At 36.8% G+C, this 19134-nt stretch overlaps 2 protein-coding genes across 3 annotated transcripts; both read right to left on the bottom strand.

Annotated features, from left to right (window-relative positions):
* Positions 1 to 883: 883 nt before the first annotated feature.
* On the bottom strand, positions 884 to 1794 carry LOC104087180 (uncharacterized). Its single transcript, XM_009591589.4, has one exon. It carries the CDS (start codon positions 1368 to 1370, stop codon positions 936 to 938), a length of 435 nt encoding a protein of 144 aa, XP_009589884.1. The 5' UTR covers positions 1371 to 1794; the 3' UTR covers positions 884 to 935.
* A 715-nt stretch (positions 1795 to 2509) lies between these two features.
* LOC104087164 (probable hexosyltransferase MUCI70) lies at positions 2510 to 18829 on the bottom strand. Of its 2 annotated transcripts, none has more exons than XM_009591570.4 (10): positions 18586 to 18829; positions 17752 to 18264; positions 16023 to 16262; positions 15670 to 15883; positions 15457 to 15566; positions 12253 to 12452; positions 10023 to 10126; positions 9689 to 9876; positions 9414 to 9613; positions 2510 to 2956 (listed from the first exon to the last, which is right to left on the bottom strand). In XM_009591570.4, the coding sequence occupies exons 2-10, from the start codon at positions 18005 to 18007 to the stop codon at positions 2756 to 2758; spliced, it is 1713 nt and encodes a 570-aa protein (XP_009589865.1). In that variant the 5' UTR covers positions 18008 to 18264; positions 18586 to 18829; the 3' UTR covers positions 2510 to 2755. The 2 variants fall into 2 exon arrangements, with proteins under 2 accessions (XP_009589865.1, XP_009589872.1); XM_009591577.4 differs by having other exon boundaries at positions 17752 to 18259.
* Positions 18830 to 19134: the final 305 nt, after the last annotated feature.

The following is a 19134-nucleotide window of genomic DNA, read 5'->3' as shown; positions in this document are numbered from 1 at the left end:
ATGCTCTTTCGCAGAAAATATGGGAGAGAATTCAAAGCTCTAATCACAAGTTTAAACTTAATTAAGATCACAACAGGACATTATTTCTTCTTCTTTTTCTCGGCATAATATAATAACATAATATTATGCCCGAAAAATAAAGATAGTGTCAACTCAACATGCCAATATCTTACCATATCTGTCAAACATATTTTACCTTTAGCGACATATACATCTTTAAGTTGAAAAATCGCATTGCTTCCCGGGATGGAGGTAGAAATCTGAATATGGGTTCGGCCGAACTCAATAACTTTTGATTAAATAATATATTTGTATTAACTATTAAAAAATTATTAGATATGTACAAATATTAAATTTAGAACATAACTCTTAGTATTTAAAATTATCATTCTAAAATTTAAAACCCATAAAAATTTAAATCGTGGTTCCGCCTCTATTGCGAAAAATAAATTAAATTAAGTTTTCAAAATCCAATTTTCCTTTGAATGATTCTGCCGACAATGAATATTCATGAGACAAAAATAAAGACATGTCTTTGCATGCGTCAACATCAAACATATTGGATATTTGCAAAGTTATTTGTCCCTCCTACCTTTCTTCATCTATTGAATTTTGCATATAGAAACCACATCAGATTTCAGTCTACTTCTTTCCTTTTCTTGGACAACTATTTCAATGTATTATGGATAGAACATAAAAATCAACCAATGCTTTATAACATTGAAAATGTAACTGTGAATTAGGTTTACCTTCTACTAACTGACAGCTAAAAGAATACTTACATAATCAAATCATCTAAAAAAATAACGACAATTAATTGTTCATACCAAGTGGGATTAAAAACTAGAAAATATAACAAATTACTGCTATAAAAAAGTTCAAAAAACACTAAAAAATCGTTAAATTTTTGTGTATACATGGGGTTAAATCCAAGACTAATCGTACTTTTCTTTCCAGGAGTAGACAAGAAAGAAAACCCAAGAAATTCCCAAAGCAATGTCCCCAATAACAAGCCTCACCCAATCAACACCAAGATCCTCAACCTTTCTCTCAAAGTAAATTCTCCAAAAAGCCATAGCTACGTGAAGAAAAACACAACCCTTAGCAAAAAAACTATGGAATTCTGTGTCTTTTACAAATGCGACCATCAACAAAAGAAACCCAACTGCAAACAAAAGTAGACCCGAAAATGAATCTGATGTTCGAATTATCAACTGATCATGAGTTGTTGATCCTAGCAATTTACTGGCCCTTTCACTCCCATGACTAAATACATATACTTCATTGCCACAAAACATCATCAAAATTCCACAAGTTAAGGCCACCAAAGAATGAAGCATACACAATAGGAAAAAACCAGATGACCCCATTGAGAAATAATTACTTCTTGACCAACTCTATAAAGCTTCAATCTTTAAGAATGTAACAAAAGATCATTACTCAATCCATTTGACAGAGTACAAAATAATTCACAAAAACCAAATCTTTGGATACAATACCCAAATGCTCAACGGGTAAAAGGGGTGAAGAAAGGAATATGGTTAAGGTTTTAGTAGTATATAGAGAGAGCGTTTCAGAATTCAAGAGAACAACTAATGTGGCTACTTTAGTACAGCTAATTTGACACTTAAAATAACAAAAAAGAAGAACGTTTCAGTCACTAACTTCTCTTATTCACCTTTCTCTTTTTATTTTCAGATTTCATTTGTTTCCTTTTTGTAATACTCCCTCCGTTTCAATTTATGTGAATCCATTTGATTGGGCACGGAGTTTAAGAAAATAGAGAAGACTTTTAAACTTGTGATGTAAAATGAGAGGCACATATATTTTGTGTGGCTATAAATCATTGCATAAAGATAAATTATTTCCAAATAAGAAAAAAGGTCATTCTTTTTGGCACGGACTAAAAAGGAAATAGGTTCACATAAATTGAAACGGAGGGAGTAAACGATTAGTATTCGTACTGACATGGACACTGGCGTGTACAATACGAAACGGATGCAAAACACGTACGTATTATTTTTCTAAATTAAGACATAATTTTAAGGAAATAATCCCCAAGGGGTTAATTTCCATTATGATTTTACCTTACATAGGCCCCTTTCTCAGACCCAAAAATGTATAGATGATTGGAAAAGAGAGAAATAATGATAGGAAAAAACGACTCAGATAAAACAAAATACCAATATTATGTGACATAAAAGACTACTTTCAACATACGTTTCACCCGCTACTTTCAATATTATGCGTTCTGATCCTTGTATTGCATTTGCGTATACAAAGTTATTAAATAGGGAAATAATTTCTATACATCCCCTGTCCATTTTGGAGCCCAATTAAAGGATGTCCAATCTGGACATGATTTCAACACCATCAATTTGGCTATGATTGTCATTAGACCATACGCTTATGCATCCAATACCCAAGCATACATATCATGCTCGTGCTAACAAGAAATCCAGCACGAAAAGTTGGTCTTCACTCTGCCGTGTTACTAGCAGAAAATATGTTTAGATATAAAACAAGAATCAGCCAACCTATTATTTCAATTAGTGATATCTACAATGTAAATTGAATTGATATTCACAACTTTCAAAAAAAGTAAAACCAATTTCTTTCTTCGCGCATTTGACAAGTACCTATCAAAATTGTCCTAATCTTGCTGAACAATAAGCAACAAATAGGTTGAAAAAAGAGAGCATATTCTTTTTCCTTTTGCAGCAAAAGAGGAGCAGCCGCAAGGGGGGCAAGAAAATCAAAAAGTACTGCCTCCCCTACTCCCAGAACCAACTTTGCGATGTCGTCTTGAATTAGACTTCCTGTCACCTCTTCCACGCTTTGGATTTCTTCTCACTGGAAATTTAATAGAAAAATGATCACGAACAACCGCGGGTGGAGGATGAACTCTCACAACTGTCATGTGAGCCCTTTGCTCCAGTAAATCTCTATGGTATGCCTGCAAAGATTTGGTATAAACACTCTTATACTATGAGAAAGTAGAGGATGTAATACGCAGCAAAAATTAAGGCAAATAACTAGATAACCATAAAAAGTGGAAAGGTAATATCCAACTTTCCCCAGCTTTAGAATAAAATACTGTTCATCTTCTCCGACCAAAGAAATATTCCCATACCTTTAATATTGAGTCCATGTATATCTTCATCTATGACTCATTTTCTGCATCTATGAGTCCAAAATTCACGATTTTTTTTCTTTTCCTTTTTCCTAATGGGTAAGGTCCACCACAAACCTGATACCAGCTAACGAAATTAAAGGAAATCTAAGTATCCTAAAGAGCAAGTGAAGAGAATTGCTCTTGAACAGATGACTTAGGAAGAGAAATGATTCCGAGAATTTAGAGAGAAAAGGAGAGATATTCCATTGAGAATCTAATACAATTGAATTGAGCATTACAATAGCTGTGATTTCAGCTTATATGAGAGGGAGTTCAGCTGTAACTACTTGTAACTAACTCGTAACTAACTTGTAACAAACTAACAAACTATAACTAGCTTCCGGAAAACTAACTGTCTAACTAACTTCTGCACACGTGCATCTCACGTGACTGCTTATCAGCTCCCATTTTATTCTGATCGTAACACCACTCTCCCCTTGAAAACAATCCTTGTCCTCAAGGATTAAAAGAAGGAAATTTGAGGTGGAACTCTTGCCAATCTTCCCAGGTGCTGTCCTCAGGAGCAGCATTCAACCATTTAACTAGAACTTGTGTTATGGCTTTGCCATTCTTGGGAGCTAGCATTCTGTCTAAGATGGCCTCAGGAGTAAGCAGAACATGGCCATGTTCAGCATGAACAACTGGAAGTGTAGGAGAAGCAGTATGAGTACCTAGCTTCTTCTTGAGCTGAGAAATATGGAATGTGGGATGGATCTTTGACTGAGGAGGCAAAGCCAAAGTGTATGCAACTTGTCCAACCCTTTGGATTATCTGAAAAGGGCCGAAGTACTTGGCTGATAAATTCTGAAAGGAGTGGCTCTTCAAAGATAACTATCTGTATGGCTGCAACTTAACATAGACCCATTCGCCTACTGCATAAGTTCTATCAGTCCTACCCTTGTCAGCCTGGGATTTCATCCTGTTTTGAGCTCTCAGCAAATGAAACTTCACAGTTCTAATTGTGGCTTCTCTTGCTTGTAAACTTCTGTCAACAACATCCAATTGAGAGTCAAAAGGCATATATGGTAGCAAGGGTGGTGGTGTCTGCCCATAAACCACCTCATAGGGTGTCATTTTAATGGCTGAGTGATAGGTAGTGTTAAACCACCATTCTGCCAATGACAACCATTTAGGCCACTCTTTTGGTCGATCAAAAGTCATGCACCTAAGGTAGCATTCCAAGCATCTGTTGACCACCTCAGTTTGGCCATCAGTCTGAGGGTGGTAAGCAGTTGAAGTTAGCAAGGAAACCTTCTGCAACTTGAATAACCCCTTCCAAAATTTGCTAGTGAAGACTACATCTCTGTCCGAAACTATAGTCTTAGGCATCCCATGGAATTTAAAGACATTGTCCATGAAAATCTGAGCCACCTCCAAAGCAGTATAAGGATGCTTTAGAGCCATGAAATGGGCAGCTTTGCTCAGCCTATCGACCACTACAAAAATAACCTCCTTGCCATGGGCTTTTGGCAGTCCTTCTATGAAATCCATAGAAACATCTTGCCATACCTTATCAGGAATAGGTAAGGGTTGTAGCAACCCTGGGTAAGCCACATTCTCATTCTTACACCTTTGACAGATGTCACACTCCCTCACATAGGAGTATACAGTCTGCTTCATTTTCTTCCAATAAAAGTCTTGTGTCAGTCTGCTCAAGGTAGCAGTAATCCCAGAATGTCCTCCAATTGAACTACTGTGATAGAAGGCTCTCAGTTTGGTCTTCAACTCTTCATTGTTTCCCACCATTATCCTGCCTTTTCTACTTAAGATCCCTGCTTGAAACTTGTAGTATGGCTTGACTGTTGATGTGGTCTGCAAGTTCTCTATCAGCTTCTGTAGAACAATATCATGTTGCCATGATTGCTTGACTTCTTCTAGTAAGTCCATGTGTATAGCAGAAATGCTACAAAGTTGTACTGCCTCTTCCTTCCTAGATAGAGCATCTGCAACAATGTTCTCCTTCCCACTCTTGTAAGATATGCTGTAATCATACCCAAGCAGTTTAACTAGCCATTTCTGCTGACTTGGTGTAGTAATTCTCTGCTCAAGTAGGTACTTAAGACTGTGATGGTCAGTCTTAATTGTAAAGTGTCTACCTAGTAGATAAAGTCTCCATTTTTGCACCACATACCAAAGCCATAAGCTCCCTTTCATAAACTGACAAGGCCTTGTTTCTTTCTGATAATCCTTTGCTGAAAAAAGCTATAGGTCGACCATCTTGAGTGAGCACTGCACCAATGCCTTCTCCTGATGCATCTGTTTCAACAATAAATTCCTTAAGAGAAATCTAGCAGGGCCAAGATAGGGGCTGAAGTGATCATCTCCTTCAGTGTTTTAAATGTTATAGTTGCAGTTTCATTCCATGCAAAACAACCTTTCTTCAAGAGGTCTAGAAACAGAACCATAGCCCTTTATGAACCTCCTGTAATAACCTGTGAGACCCAAGAATCCCCTCAATGCTTTGATGTTGGTTGGTGGAAGCCAATTGAGTACTGCTGATACCTTCTGTGTGTCCATGGACACCCCTTGTTCAGAGATAACATGACCTAAGTAATCCACTTGAGTTTCTCCAAAAGCACATTTGCTTTGCTTGACAAACAGAACATTGGTCCTTAAGACCTGAAAAGCTTTCTCCAAATGTGAGAGATGATCCTCCCAAGAAGAACTGTATACCAAAATGTCATCAAAGAAAACTAAGATGAATTTCCTGAGGTAAGGCATAAAAATTTGATTCATCAAACTTTGAAAAGTGGAGGGGGCATTAGTAAGGCCAAAGGGCATGACCAAGAACTCAAAGTGGCCATGATGAGTTCTAAATGCTGTCTTGGGAATGTCATTTTCCCACATCCTAATTTGATGGTACCCTGATCTGAGATCCAGCTTTGAGAAGAACCTGGCACCATGTAACTCATCTAATAGCTCCTCTATCACTGGTATTGGAAACTTGTCCTTAACTGTATAGTTATTGAGTTCCCTATAGTCTACACACATCCTCCAACTCCCATCTTTCTTCTTGACCATAACAATGGGTGATGAGTAAGGACTTGTGCTGTTCCTAATCACACCAGCAGACATCAACTCCTCAACCATCTTCTCAATTTCTTCTTTCTGTATAGTGGGATACCTATAAGGTCTAATATTGACAGGGGAAGTGCCCTCATTCAAGACAGTTCTATGATCATGCTGTCTTGGTGGTGGCAGCTCTCTAGGGACCTCAAACAAATCACTGTGCTCCTTTAATAATTGTTGCAACCCTTCCTTGTTTACTACCATGTCTACATGTTCTCCTAGTCCCCATAAACAAGGTTCAGTCTTACATTCTGCAGCTACTACTTCCAAGGACATCATTGATAATTCAGCAGGTTTGGCCAAAAGTTTGTCCATCTGACCTTGTCCTACTAACTTCATAGAAGGAGACTGAGTGCCCCTTAGTGACACCTTTTGACTTCCAATCATGAATTCCATCTTCAATTTCCTGAAGTTCCATAAAATGTCACCCAATGTTACCGGCCACTGCACTCCTAAAACCATGTTACAGCCACCAAGAGGAAGAGTCAGCATATCAGACATGAACTGAACTCCCTGCATTTTCCAAATGAATCCCTTGCAAATGGCTTTGCTATACATTCTATTCCCATCAGCTACAGACACAACAAATGGATGAATCATTGTTAGATAGAATCCTAATCTTTTTGCAGTATTAAGGTCCATAAAATTGTGGGTACTGCAGTGTCAATCAAGAGTTTCACTGCCTTGCCTTTGACTGATCCAGTCACTCTCATAGACCTGAACATGGTTCTGAAATCTTCAGTGTCAGTCATAGCATGTACAGAAACATGAGGTAGGATTGCACCATTAGAATCAACATCATAGGCAAATCCTTCCATGTTCAGTAATTCAGAGGGATCAAACAAGATGTCTTCTTCACCATTTCCTTCTTCCTCAGGTTCTATCACCTCAATAGAGAACAACTGTCTTCTCTTTGCACATACATGGCCCGGAACATACTTTTCATCACAATTGAAGCACAGTCCATTAGCCCTCTTCTCCTCCATTTCAGCGGGGCTTAAAAGTCTTGGGTTTCCGTAGGATGGTTTAGTTGTTCCTGAGTAGGAACCTTGGGTTTTTTGAAAAGATGGATTTGGTTTAGAGTGACTTGGGTGTGGGTTCTGTGAGTAAGTAGGATTGATAAAGGATTTATGAATTGGTCTAGATGTAGAAAGAACATGGGTATTTTTTAAAGTTTGTTTTTGTATGAACAAAGTTTATTCTTGGATTCTAGCAAGGCTAATAGCTTTCTGCAAAGATCTAGGTGCAAACATTTTGACGGGCAAGCCAATTTTAGGTTTAAGACCTCTAAGAAAGCAACTAACCACATATTCTTCATTCAACTCGACTCTAGTTAATAGTTCATCAAATAAGTCTACATAATCTTGCACAGAAGATACTTGTCTAAGGGCCCGTTTGGACATACAATTTGGTTGAAGATTTTTCCAAAAAAATTTCGCTTTTTTCGAAATCAGCGTTTGTTCATAAAATTTTCAATTTTCACTTGAAAATGCATTTTGGAAATTTTCGAAAATTTGAAAAACTGCAAAAAGCTGTTTTTCAAAATTTTCACTCAAATCACTCACAAAACTTCAAAAACAACCCAAACTGAAATGTATGTCCAAACACAACTCTAAATTTCAAATACCATTTTCACTTGAAAATTCTTTTCACCATTTTTTCAGATTTTACAATTCTTATGTCCAAACGCCTACTAAGATCCTTCAAATCACCCATTGGATCATCAAACAATTCTGATCCAAACCTTGCATACAAGCACCTCACATACTCCCCCTAATTAGGCTAGTCCCTTGACAGTCGAGTTTTCATGTACACCTGATGCCATTGAAGAGCCTTTCCAGCCAATTGACAAGAAGCCAACTTCAATTTCGAAGCTTCAGGGGTCTGATCGACTTCAAAGAATTGCTCACATTGATACAGCGAGTCACGAAGGCCAGTTCCATCAAATTTTGGAAATTCCAGTTGATGGCTCCTAGTAGGCAGTTCATATTCTTCCCTTCGTTGACCCCTTTCTGTTGTTGTTGTTACTTCTTCTTCAGCAACAGTTCGTGCATTACCCCCATTCGTCAGTAGAATTCTCTTAAATTCTTCCATCGAGTGTGTAAGCCTTTCATCCATAGATCTACGCAATTCCTCCACTGATCCAGCGATTCCTTCGAATGATCCTCGAAGACCATCCAAATCTCGACGTAGTTCCTGAATTCTGGTGTTGTGTTCCCCCATTTTCGATTCACAGATCCAAGGAAAAGATCTGCTCTGATACCAATGATACCAGCTAACGAAATTAAAGGAAATCTAAGTATCCTAAAGAGCAAGTGAAGAGAATTGCCCTTGAACAGATGACTTAGGAAGAGAAATGATTCCGAGAATTTAGAGAGAAAAGGAGAGATATTCCATTGAGAATCTAATACAATTGAATTGAGCATTACAATAGCTGTGATTTCAGCTTATATGAGAGGAGTTCAGCTGTAACTACTTGTAACTAACTCGTAACTAACTTGTAACAAACTAACAAACTATAACTAGCTTCCGGAAAACTAACTGTCTAACTAACTTCTGCACACGTGCATCTCACGTGACTGCTTATCAGCTCCCATTTTATTCTGATCGTAACAAAAAACCCTTGCCCATGAGTCAATACTAGTCCTTCTTTGCTTTGTGTAGGAGTCAACATTCCTCATCACATTATGATCCACATTCTAGGTATTTGGAAGTCAACTAACCACCTAGCAATTGCCAAGAATTCTTGGCATGTGTAAACAATTTGAGTTACAAACTCCCTAGATTTATGTAGGCAAAATTACCTACTTCCATCAATATAAAACAAAAGTTCATCATGTCCCACCTCTTTTCCATTGGGACATGTAGTTATAACAAAAAATGTGTAGAGATGCGTTCAGATGAGAAGGGCAGCCAAAAATCAAAAGAAACGCACACAAAAGTAATTTGGAACAGTTCTCACAGAAAAGTCCTACATACTAACCAAGGAAATATTTTGGGCCAGTAGAAACTATAAATGAATCATATGATACTTAAACAACATATGCATATGGTTCTCCACCTTTGCTGAAGAAAAGGAAAGGCAAATAAAAAGCAAAAGAAAAGGGAGGAGGGAAGAAATAATTTTTAGATTTTGTATGGAATAAGGAAGATGTTCTGCTGTGGATACCTGTATCACAAAATTTCGCCTCTCACAATCCAAAAACATGTTGATGTTCCAGCTAACCTTTGCCATCAATTTGTCCCTAACGGTGGAAAAGCTCAACTGGTCCCTTGAGGTAAAACGATCAACCTCATTGAACCACAGACAGGTGAAAAGATTTGTGATGGGAATATGTTCCTTTATGATAACACATCCTTCAGGAACATCTGAAAAAAGTTTGCTAAGTTAATTACATTTTGAGAGCGAGTGGGCAAATGAACATAAGGTGTACATGGACCCACCACTAGTAATAGGAAGCTTAGCCTCCGAATATGCAGTTAAACCTTCTTTCCTGTAGAAGCCAATTTGGTGGTCAATGGATACATTATCATACTTCCCAGCAGCTTTATTAGCTTCAGCTTCTTCAAAGACGTCAAACCGTCTATAATGTCTTGAAATTGCAAAAGTAGCATTCTGGCGCCACAAGAATCTGAGGTAAGGAATAGAAAAGAAGAAACTCATGAAACTGAGTAAGTAGAGATGAGATACTGAAACTAGAAGGTATAAACCAACAAAAAGAATGAATGACTTGTTCTGCAGGCAGAAGAATGCAAGAGGGAGCAAAACCAAATGTACCTCTCAAGAATCTGGTAAGGATCCACAACGAGCTGAAGCTTTCCATCTATCCAAATTGAATAGCGGACATTAGGAAAGAGCCTATGTAGTAGGAGCTTAGGTACCTGCCAGAGATACATCTCTTTCAAGCAAATTCATAAATCACATGTTCTTTAAAATCCAAACTTAACAGTTGAAAGAGTTTCCGAAAATATAATCCATGAAAGAAAGATACAATGGTATCAAATCACATTGATATCTAATTCACGTGTTCTTTAAAATCCAAACTTTGTTGATGAAAGATTTCTGAAAATATAATGGAAAAATGACACTGTATAGACGCTGTAAAAATAATAGCCGAAAAAATGTATAAAATTTGTATATTTTTTGTATATATATACATTATGTATGGTATATACAAAAATTATACAAATTTTATACTTTTTCGGCTTAGCTTCTGACGCGGGCTAAAAGTGATAATACCCCAATTATAATCCATGAAAGAAAAAAATACAACGATGTCAAATCACATTGATATCAGATGAATGATAACGGTTACAGCGTATATTCTATTACATCTCGGAATGTTGGTTTTTCTCATCATTTTGTGGAAGAAAGATTAAACTATTACAGCAACAGGGAATCGATCAAAAGAGCGAATCCCTCAATCTGCTAACATTCATTTCAAGTTAGAAACTTCAGTAGGTGACAAATAGAAGGATGTGCACTGAGAGGTGTAAAAAATTAGCTCAACCGTTAATATGGTGCTAACAACAAAATCCACAATAGATACTTTATTTTACTAAAAGGTAAAAGCAGTACATGACTACCCAAGTTCATTGCTTTTTTTGTGGGGTTTCTTACAAACAGCATGGTCAGAATATAGTGCTTTTCATAACTAGACGCAAGATCAAGCACTGTGTATCATGCAGGAGAAACTGGAACGAGATATCTCCCCATCATTCGTATCCTACTTTCTCATAATATGATATTTTTTTCCCCAACAGATGTAAACATATGGGTGTAGATGCAAAGCTGATGCCTAGCCTATGGAAAATGGTTTTCTGTTAGCAGAAGAAACATTCCTTATTTTTTTCCAATCCTGTTAAGAATATTGTAAATATACTGCAGTGACAATTAAGGAGATCCGTTATCAGTTAGGATCCATTACGATAATTCTTCTCTCATATTATGCGTTCATTATATTCCCTCCTATATTAGAACCCGTGAATATTGCTATTTAAACTCTAACAGCTTGAGGGAATAATCAAGCTGGTTAATCCCGAAATTCTCTTTCCTCTTCTTCTACTAAATGGTATCGGAGATAGTAGATCCATTCTCTCTGTTAACTGTTTTATATTAAGTAAAGATTTCAGTAAAGTTCACCGAACCGCAAAAATCAAATATGGCCATCATTACCCCATTAGAAGAGCATTCTCTCACCTCACAGCCACCCTATTTCCAAAGTACATCATCAATGACAACGAGCAGTAAAGCACATGCTGAGTCTTCTCAAATTACTGCTGACATCATGCGGCTACACGTGGCACATCTCCAGCCAACATCTTCCATCCACGATCACTCCACAGGGTCGCCTGAGTCTCCAAACCCCTATAGTTCATATTCTCCTTCAGAATCTCCTCAGATCAAGTTCAAATTGCTCAAACAGTGACCTGGGGGTCAACTACTCCAGGTTTTCCCCATTTCACTCGCTTAGGCAAAAATTTCAGTAGAATTTCTATATCACCTTTGGAGTTCCTAGGAGCCTGTTACATTGATTTGCGACACTTACTGTTTTTGCTTTGCCCTTTCCCTCTCTGTTCATAACTGTATTATTCGTGGTTCTTTTTTGTATTTTGAAGATGCTTTCTTGCTTCATCACTTAGTAGTTTTTTTAAGGGTCCGAAAAAGAGAATATGACACAAATCAAACAGAAAATCTCGTTCATTCAATGGAATGACATGAAGAGATATGTTAATATCAAAGCTCACAACTTTTACCTGCACATGTGCAAAGCTACAGAGACAAATAGGAGAAGAGTATGTTCTGCTTAGTGATGTGAAAAAGTGTAACGACAAAGAGACTTCTCAATGCAGACTACAATGGGTTCAACCAAACCCCTTGTATCCAAAAAAAATTTAAAAATACTTCCACTTTTAAGACAAATGATATTATCTTCCAGTATCTTGGTTTTCCATGTTTTCTACAAGGAGTGAACAGAAGGATTTAGAGGAAAACTAGGAGAGCAAACCTTTCCATTGCGTCTAGCATCAGAATAAGGCACATTGCGAACCAGAATAATCCTCCATAAACCAACCCTATTCCTGCTGTCCAAGATACTAGAATTCTTCAAGTATGCCTCTGTTTCTTCATCAACAAACATATAAAAGGGAACATTTTCTCGTGCAATTTCACCAGCGTTCTTTGGCTGTTGAATCACATCATAATTTCCTGTAAGAGCGTTTATGCAGATACTAGTAAGGCATAAAAAATCACAGTGCTGCCTGATGCAAACACCACAATATTTACACATTTTCATGCTTCTTGAGCAGCCACAACACAAAGGATACCTAAGCAGACTAGAGAGAATAAGCACTCCTCAGTAATTCTGTAGGAGATGCATCATATGCTAATATGTTGCATCGTCTAAAACTCCAACACAATGTCAAACTGATTAAAGATTAAAAAGTCCAACTCATGAATCATGTGTACAAAATTTTAAATCGCACATTCCTACTGGACACGGAACTCTAAGATTAAGTATGTATGGGTGAAATTGGAAAAGGCCTATACGCGCCGAGTTACAAATGCCCCTATGTTGTGAGTTGGGGGGAAACAATATGAATTTATACTTACAATGGCTACTGCATACTCCATCGCTGTGGTTATACAGGGTCATATTTACCTCCTTGTGATAAGGATATAGGCTACTTACCCCCTCGTGCTCTCTAAAATATTGTGAATTATTCTCACCAGTAAGGGATGCTTAATATCGTTAAGAGATATTTCTTTTTTTATTCAACCACCTAAAATTGGTAAATTGTCTGAAAAGTGTCTTAACAGCATTAATGTTTCACCGAACCATTTAAAATCAACCTCTCATGCATTTAAATTTTTGTTTCTGATGTTCTAAAGTTCCCCTGAAAATAATTAATACAATATGTTTCAGAATTTATAGTAATATTGTGTAGATTTTGATATTTTGTTAGTTCTTTTCTGAAAAAAGATATAACTGGGTTTAGCTTTATGGAGAGCACTAGAGCTCTTAGAAACCTACATAAATAATACTGATATTTTGGAGATATGAGTTTTACCATTTGTACTTTTAGGAACTTGAAGTTGAAGATCAACATAAACCAAATGAAAGAGTATGTGAGCTTGAATATGGAGTAAAAAAAAAAATCGACATAATAATGCCTGTAAGAGACTTAGAGATTGTTTGGATTGAGGGATAAGGATGTTTATCCTGGTATAAGATTAAGTATTAGTTATACAACGTCTGGATTTCGATATAAACTCTGCATTTCTAATATAATCTCCGTGTAGCTAATACAACATTTGACTTCCGACCGTCGTATTATTAGTACCGCTTAATGTAAGCAATCCCTACATAACAACCTCTACTTTATTCACCGTATATCAAATCATGCATAATTATTCATCGGGTAACAACCCCTACATTATTATTCAGTGCATAAGGAATCCTTGTATATGCATAAATAAATCATAAGCCAAATGAACCTTACTAGTAACAGTTTAATCTTTTAACAAAATAGAAAGAATAACGGTATTAGTCATGATTTAACTGAGAGGAGATCATTCGCATAATGTTTCATACAAGAACTAGGTAATTAGTTATCTCCTCATAAAGCGGAGGGGTTATACACAAGTTGCTAAAAACAGGTAATAGCAATGGCTGTCTGAAGCTGCTATTTCTTGACTTATATTATATGTTTTGAGTCTACAACAGGGGGTCACTCTGAAGGAGGTCTAGTCCACTCAGGGGTGGAACCCAACTTTAAGAAGATTATTACATGGACTGGGAGGTGTCGAGGATAAAGAGTCTTCTAATACATTGGAGTAAAGCAAGGGGCTGCAAGAGGGTATTTTTTTTTTTTAATAACTGTGGTGTCCAGGCCAGCTTGCGCGCACCTCGACTAATTCCATAGGATACCTGCCACCTGCCACCAGCAACAGGTACCAGATAACTCTATCCACCAAGGTTTGGATAGATGGGGCTGCAAGAGGGTATATACACTGAGATGGCAAAATCATTCCAGTGGAGTTTATACAGTTAGTTCAGCTTATAAAAATTTGAACCAGGTAGGATCTCAGCTAACACTTTGGCCATGGAAACACATTTGGAAAGTAAAGGTGCCATATCAAGTGGCATGCTTTACTTGGTTGGTAGTTAGAGAAGCTGTTCTGACTCAGGACAATCTCAGAAAAAGAGGAATACAACTTTGTTCCAGATGTTACTTGTGTGGGCAGGATGCAGAGACAATCAGTTATCTGTTTTTACACTGCACAACTACTAGACAGCTATGAGATTTGTTCATCAATCTCAGACGTATAAAATGGGTAAAGCCTGGTAGTACTTCTAAAGTTTTGACATGCTGGACTATAGGGGGAAATTGTGACAGGAACGACAGATGGAAAATTGTCCCGGCAAACATTTGGTAGACAATATAGAAGGAAAGGAATTCAAGGTCTTTTGAAGATACAAGCAGTACTCTACAGAAGATTAAGATGAATTGTGTTTTTCTCCTTTGTTTTTGGTGTAAATCTGAATACACAGATGATCCTGAGGATATTTTGGATGTATGAGGTTCCTCGTAAGAAGAACAAGGTTTTAGTTTCATACTATTTTGGTGCTCTGCTGTAACAACCTATTTTGGTTTCCAGGACAATCTTTGGGCTGATGTCTTTATATATACATAAACATGTTACCACTCTCAAAAAAAGTAATATGTAATAAATCCTTTTTATAATTAATAAAACTTGGTTAATAAAAACAAGAAGGAAGAATCTAAGGACGAGTTCATAATATTCTCTGTTATTTCAAAGGCTTGGGTTTCCGACAAATGGAGTTCAAGGAGATGGGTTGGACATGATCTCTAATTCAGAGGAGAGGATAGGGATTCTAGTAAAGAACATATGGACATTGATAGATTCTATTAATACCTATTGAAAACAAAAGTTAGAAGTAATAGTAAAATTTACTATTACTTCTAACTTTTGTTTCCAATAGATATTAATACTTCTCTGTTTTCTCAGAATGTTTTTCTTCTTTTCTTTTCCCTTTTTTTTTTTTTTTTGAGAATGGTAACGAGTTTTATTACCTTAGCTTGGCTACATTCTCTGACCCTTTATTACCTTATAGATGTACTAACATAACCTTAAAAAAATAGTGAGTAAAAAAGATGAAATTTCTGGAGCATAGCTTATAGAGTACCAAATATGGCTGATGCAACAATGACTTCATGGAATTGCTCCATCTCCTTTAGATCAGCTGCATCGATGTCAAATCCCGTCCGATCACCAGGTCTACAACCTTTGACAAATCTGACCCAAATATATCAGCGATGGGAAGACTTTGGAAAGAGGACAAAGCACCAAAGCCAACAAAAATACAAGTCACTGTGTCAAGATGATAAGTGCAACTTACCCGCAGTGCACAGTCATTGACTCTTTTATGTCAAAAGAAGCATTCCTCTCCTCCAAAGAAGGGTACCCGCCAAATTCAGAACCCCCGTGAGGTTCAGTCTTCATGGGAATTTGCTCGTGGAAATAAGTTAAATGCTGAAGCCCAGGTGACGCTGATGGGACTCTAGGCATACGAGCTATCACTTGCTCCACAGGAATGTAGCATACAGGACATGCTGAATCAAAACGAAGGAGAGTATAACCAAGAGTACGACATTACGTAAAGGGTTGATTAAAGCAAAAGATAGAATACAAATGCATGAGACCAAATAACAAATAAGATCCAAGTTTGAAACAGATGAGTTTTATACTTACGGCGAGGCCCAATTCGCCTCCTATCACCAGGTGGAGGAGGGGGAAATGCAAAGTTTCGACAAGGATCAGGAAAAGCAATGGAATCTTTAGCCAATATCATAGCTGAAGCATTGGGAGGAGGCAGCTGGGCAGTATTCTCACCGCATACCATAACCTTCCTGGGCAATAATGCAGATAGATGATATGTGTTGTTTTCAAACCACTCCTTGAAGTCCAATTCAGAACTCCTTGATGCGTCATCTAATAATAGCAAAAATCTTGTATGAAAATCAGGAAATCCATAGCATAACAAACTACATTAGTGACTTCAGAACTAAGTAAAATGCGTTATATAACTGGTGGTGGTTTTGCCGCTTTTCACAAAAGAAATGAGGAGGCAAGCACCAGTGAACCACACCTACCATAACATTCCTTTTTCTCTTTTCTGGATCTGGACATGAAATAGATCGATACTCCAAAAACGCTCAAAGAATAAAGACAAAGTAAGAGTAAACTAACAACTTCGGTGCAAATCTATGACTGCAATAATAAAACAAATAACTATGACTCTATTTAGTGCGGTTCAACAGGGGATAGATAACTACCCATTCCGGCACCCCATCCCAAGGAAAATAAAATTATAAAAGCTTTAATTTTATTATCAAATCATTATTCCCATTAACAAGTGAAGAGATGTTAACTTATGACTTCTTCCAAACAGGGCCTCTTACAGAGCAGGCACTCGAATTTAACTATATATTTAGCAAGCACTGGATTTATCCATGTCTCGCCTTATTTGTTTTATTTATTCACTAAATTTCAAATTGATTTTAGGTTACACTGATAGAGCCGATGGTAAAGAACAAGGCGTCGTGCTTTTCTTCAATAAATTAGAAGTTACAACATCAGAAGCCAACATACAGTAAAAATCCATTGCTCTCAGAATCAAGTCCAATTGAAAATGAAGACTTAATTCTATTCATTGCAATTACTCAACCTTGTCTCTCTAATTCCTTTCTCAGCAGGCTGCATCTTATGTATCTTGTGCAGGTGTATTAATACCAACATTTTCATTTTAAATGGTGTTTCCTTCACCTATCCAAAATCAACAATTTGGTCCTACTAAGAAAGATACTAGAGCCAACAATGCATGCCATCCTTTCAGAACAATTAAAGTTACTAAAGTTTACATATAAATAGATCCATATCCAAATGATAGATCCCTATCCCGATCAAGGGCGGAGCCACAATGCTGATTGCGAGTTCGGCCGAACCCAGTAGTTTTTGTTCAAACCTTGTATTTGCAATAAGAAATCCAATGAAAAAGTACAAATTATTAATTAAGAACCCAGTAACTTAAAAGAATTATAATCCCGAAACCCATAAGGTTAAAATACTAGCTCCGCCTCTGATCCAGATGATATTCCACAACAATGCATGCCACCCTTTCAGAACAATTAAAGTTACTAAAGTTTACATATAAATAGATCCCTATCCAAATGATAGATCCCTATCCCGATCAAGGGCGGAGCCACAATACTGATTGTGGGTTCGGCCGAACCCGGTAGTTTTTGTTCAAACCTTGTATTTGCAATAAGAAATCAAATGAAAAAGTACAAATTATTAATTAAGAACCCAGTAACTTAAAAGAATTATAATCCCGAAACCCATAAGGTTAAAATACTAGCTCCGCCTCTGATCCAGATGATATTCCACTACAAAGAAACCAAAAGGACTTCAGGAAACTGACCTTTATTAACCATCGAAAATCCTGCAACAAAAGCCAAGAGCGCAAATGCAACCAAAATCAGCATTCCAACCTGCCTTCGCACCAAAAACCTGCAAATAGAGGGAAGACATCTTTCCTTCTCTCTGGAACCGGAAAGTGATGTCTTTGGAGTTTTACGCAAGACGAACGAACTCGGAGAGTGCAAAACTCCATTTTGTGCCAGTTGCTGCAACGACCCATCGCTTCCTGTCCGAAGACCCAATGACCACCCAGTCATTGTTCCTCCGACCACACAATAACAACTACTTTCATCTCTTTCTTCCTTCTCCAAAAAACCCTTTCATTAACTATACACCACAACTCTTCACAACGTAAAACTTCTCAAAGTAACACTCACACTTACTGTTTCATCTCTGCATCTTTCTGAGATCGTCAATGTTGTACCGAGGGCTTCTTTAACCAAATCAGTACAAATATACGTCTTTCCGCCTTTTGCAGCACCAAATCAATCAGAAAGCGAATTCGCTACCTATACTATAATAACCAAATAACACATCATTAACTAAGTCTAACTCCAATTAAATAAGGCTTCTAAAGAGTAACAAATTCTCAATGTCATGATCTCAAAAGCAGAACCGAATAACTAAAACCAATAACAAACTAATTCAATGAGAAGAGAAATCGCCTGATTTACTAATGAATTAAAATTAAAAAGATACTCCAACAAATATACTACTGATACGTCATGAATAATGCAGTAGAAAACTTTGTAAAAGAATTCGAATCTGGACCGGAACAGAACAATTTCGAGTATAAAACGATTAGCCCAAAGAGGAGGTTTAACGATTATATTACCTGAATCAGAAGTCCAATTTCAAAATTTTCTGACTTGTTGTAGAATCCAATAGGGCTTGAAAAGGAAAAAAGGGAGAGCATAAAAAGTTTCCTATTTGGGGCTGCTTGATCTTCTCTCTCTACGCCTCTTCCTCCTCGGCCTGTTTCTATTTTATTCCCTTTTGGTCTTTTTTTTGGGCCAAATTTGATGCAAGTTCATACTTTTGTTCAAAATATCCCTTTTGTTTTGCACCCGAAAAAAAGAAAGAAAGAGAGATCACGATAAGCCTTACAGCCAGTTTCGCGAATCTGAAATAATTTTATTTTGAGAAATATTTTTTCCAAAAAAATTTTTAAGAAAATATTGTGTTTGGATAATCATTCTACACAGCATTTATGACTAATAATTTATGTTTTGCCAATTTTTTCAAAAAGTATTTTTAAGTATCAAATTACGAATAAGAACATAAATAGATTTATTCAATAGTTAATATTATAAGTAAGTAAATAATCTTAAAAATTTATTATTAAAGACAATAATTAAATTATTTTATTTTATTTAAGTAAAAT

The sequence above is a fragment of the Nicotiana tomentosiformis genome, chromosome 7 (assembly GCF_000390325.3).
Source record: "Nicotiana tomentosiformis chromosome 7, ASM39032v3, whole genome shotgun sequence".
Lineage (NCBI taxonomy): Eukaryota > Viridiplantae > Streptophyta > Magnoliopsida > Solanales > Solanaceae > Nicotiana > Nicotiana tomentosiformis.
The sequence above is the reverse complement of the archived record's forward strand: the minus strand, read 5'-3'. Positions and strand labels throughout refer to the sequence as shown.

Excerpts from the sequence above, each read along its gene's own strand:
- LOC104087180 (XM_009591589.4), bottom strand. The coding sequence starts at position 1,370 with ATGGGGTCATCTGGTTTTTTCCTATTGTGTATGCTTCATTCTTTGGTG.
- LOC104087164 (XM_009591570.4), bottom strand. The coding sequence starts at position 18,007 with ATGACTGGGTGGTCATTGGGTCTTCGGACAGGAAGCGATGGGTCGTTG. Across the intron at positions 15,884-16,022 it reads GAGGCGAATTGGGCCTCGCC|CATGTCCTGTATGCTACATT; the intron begins GTAAGTATAAAA and ends GTTTTGATTCAG. Across the intron at positions 2,957-9,413 it reads GGCGAAATTTTGTGATACAG|GCATACCATAGAGATTTACT; the intron begins GTATCCACAGCA and ends AAATCTTTGCAG.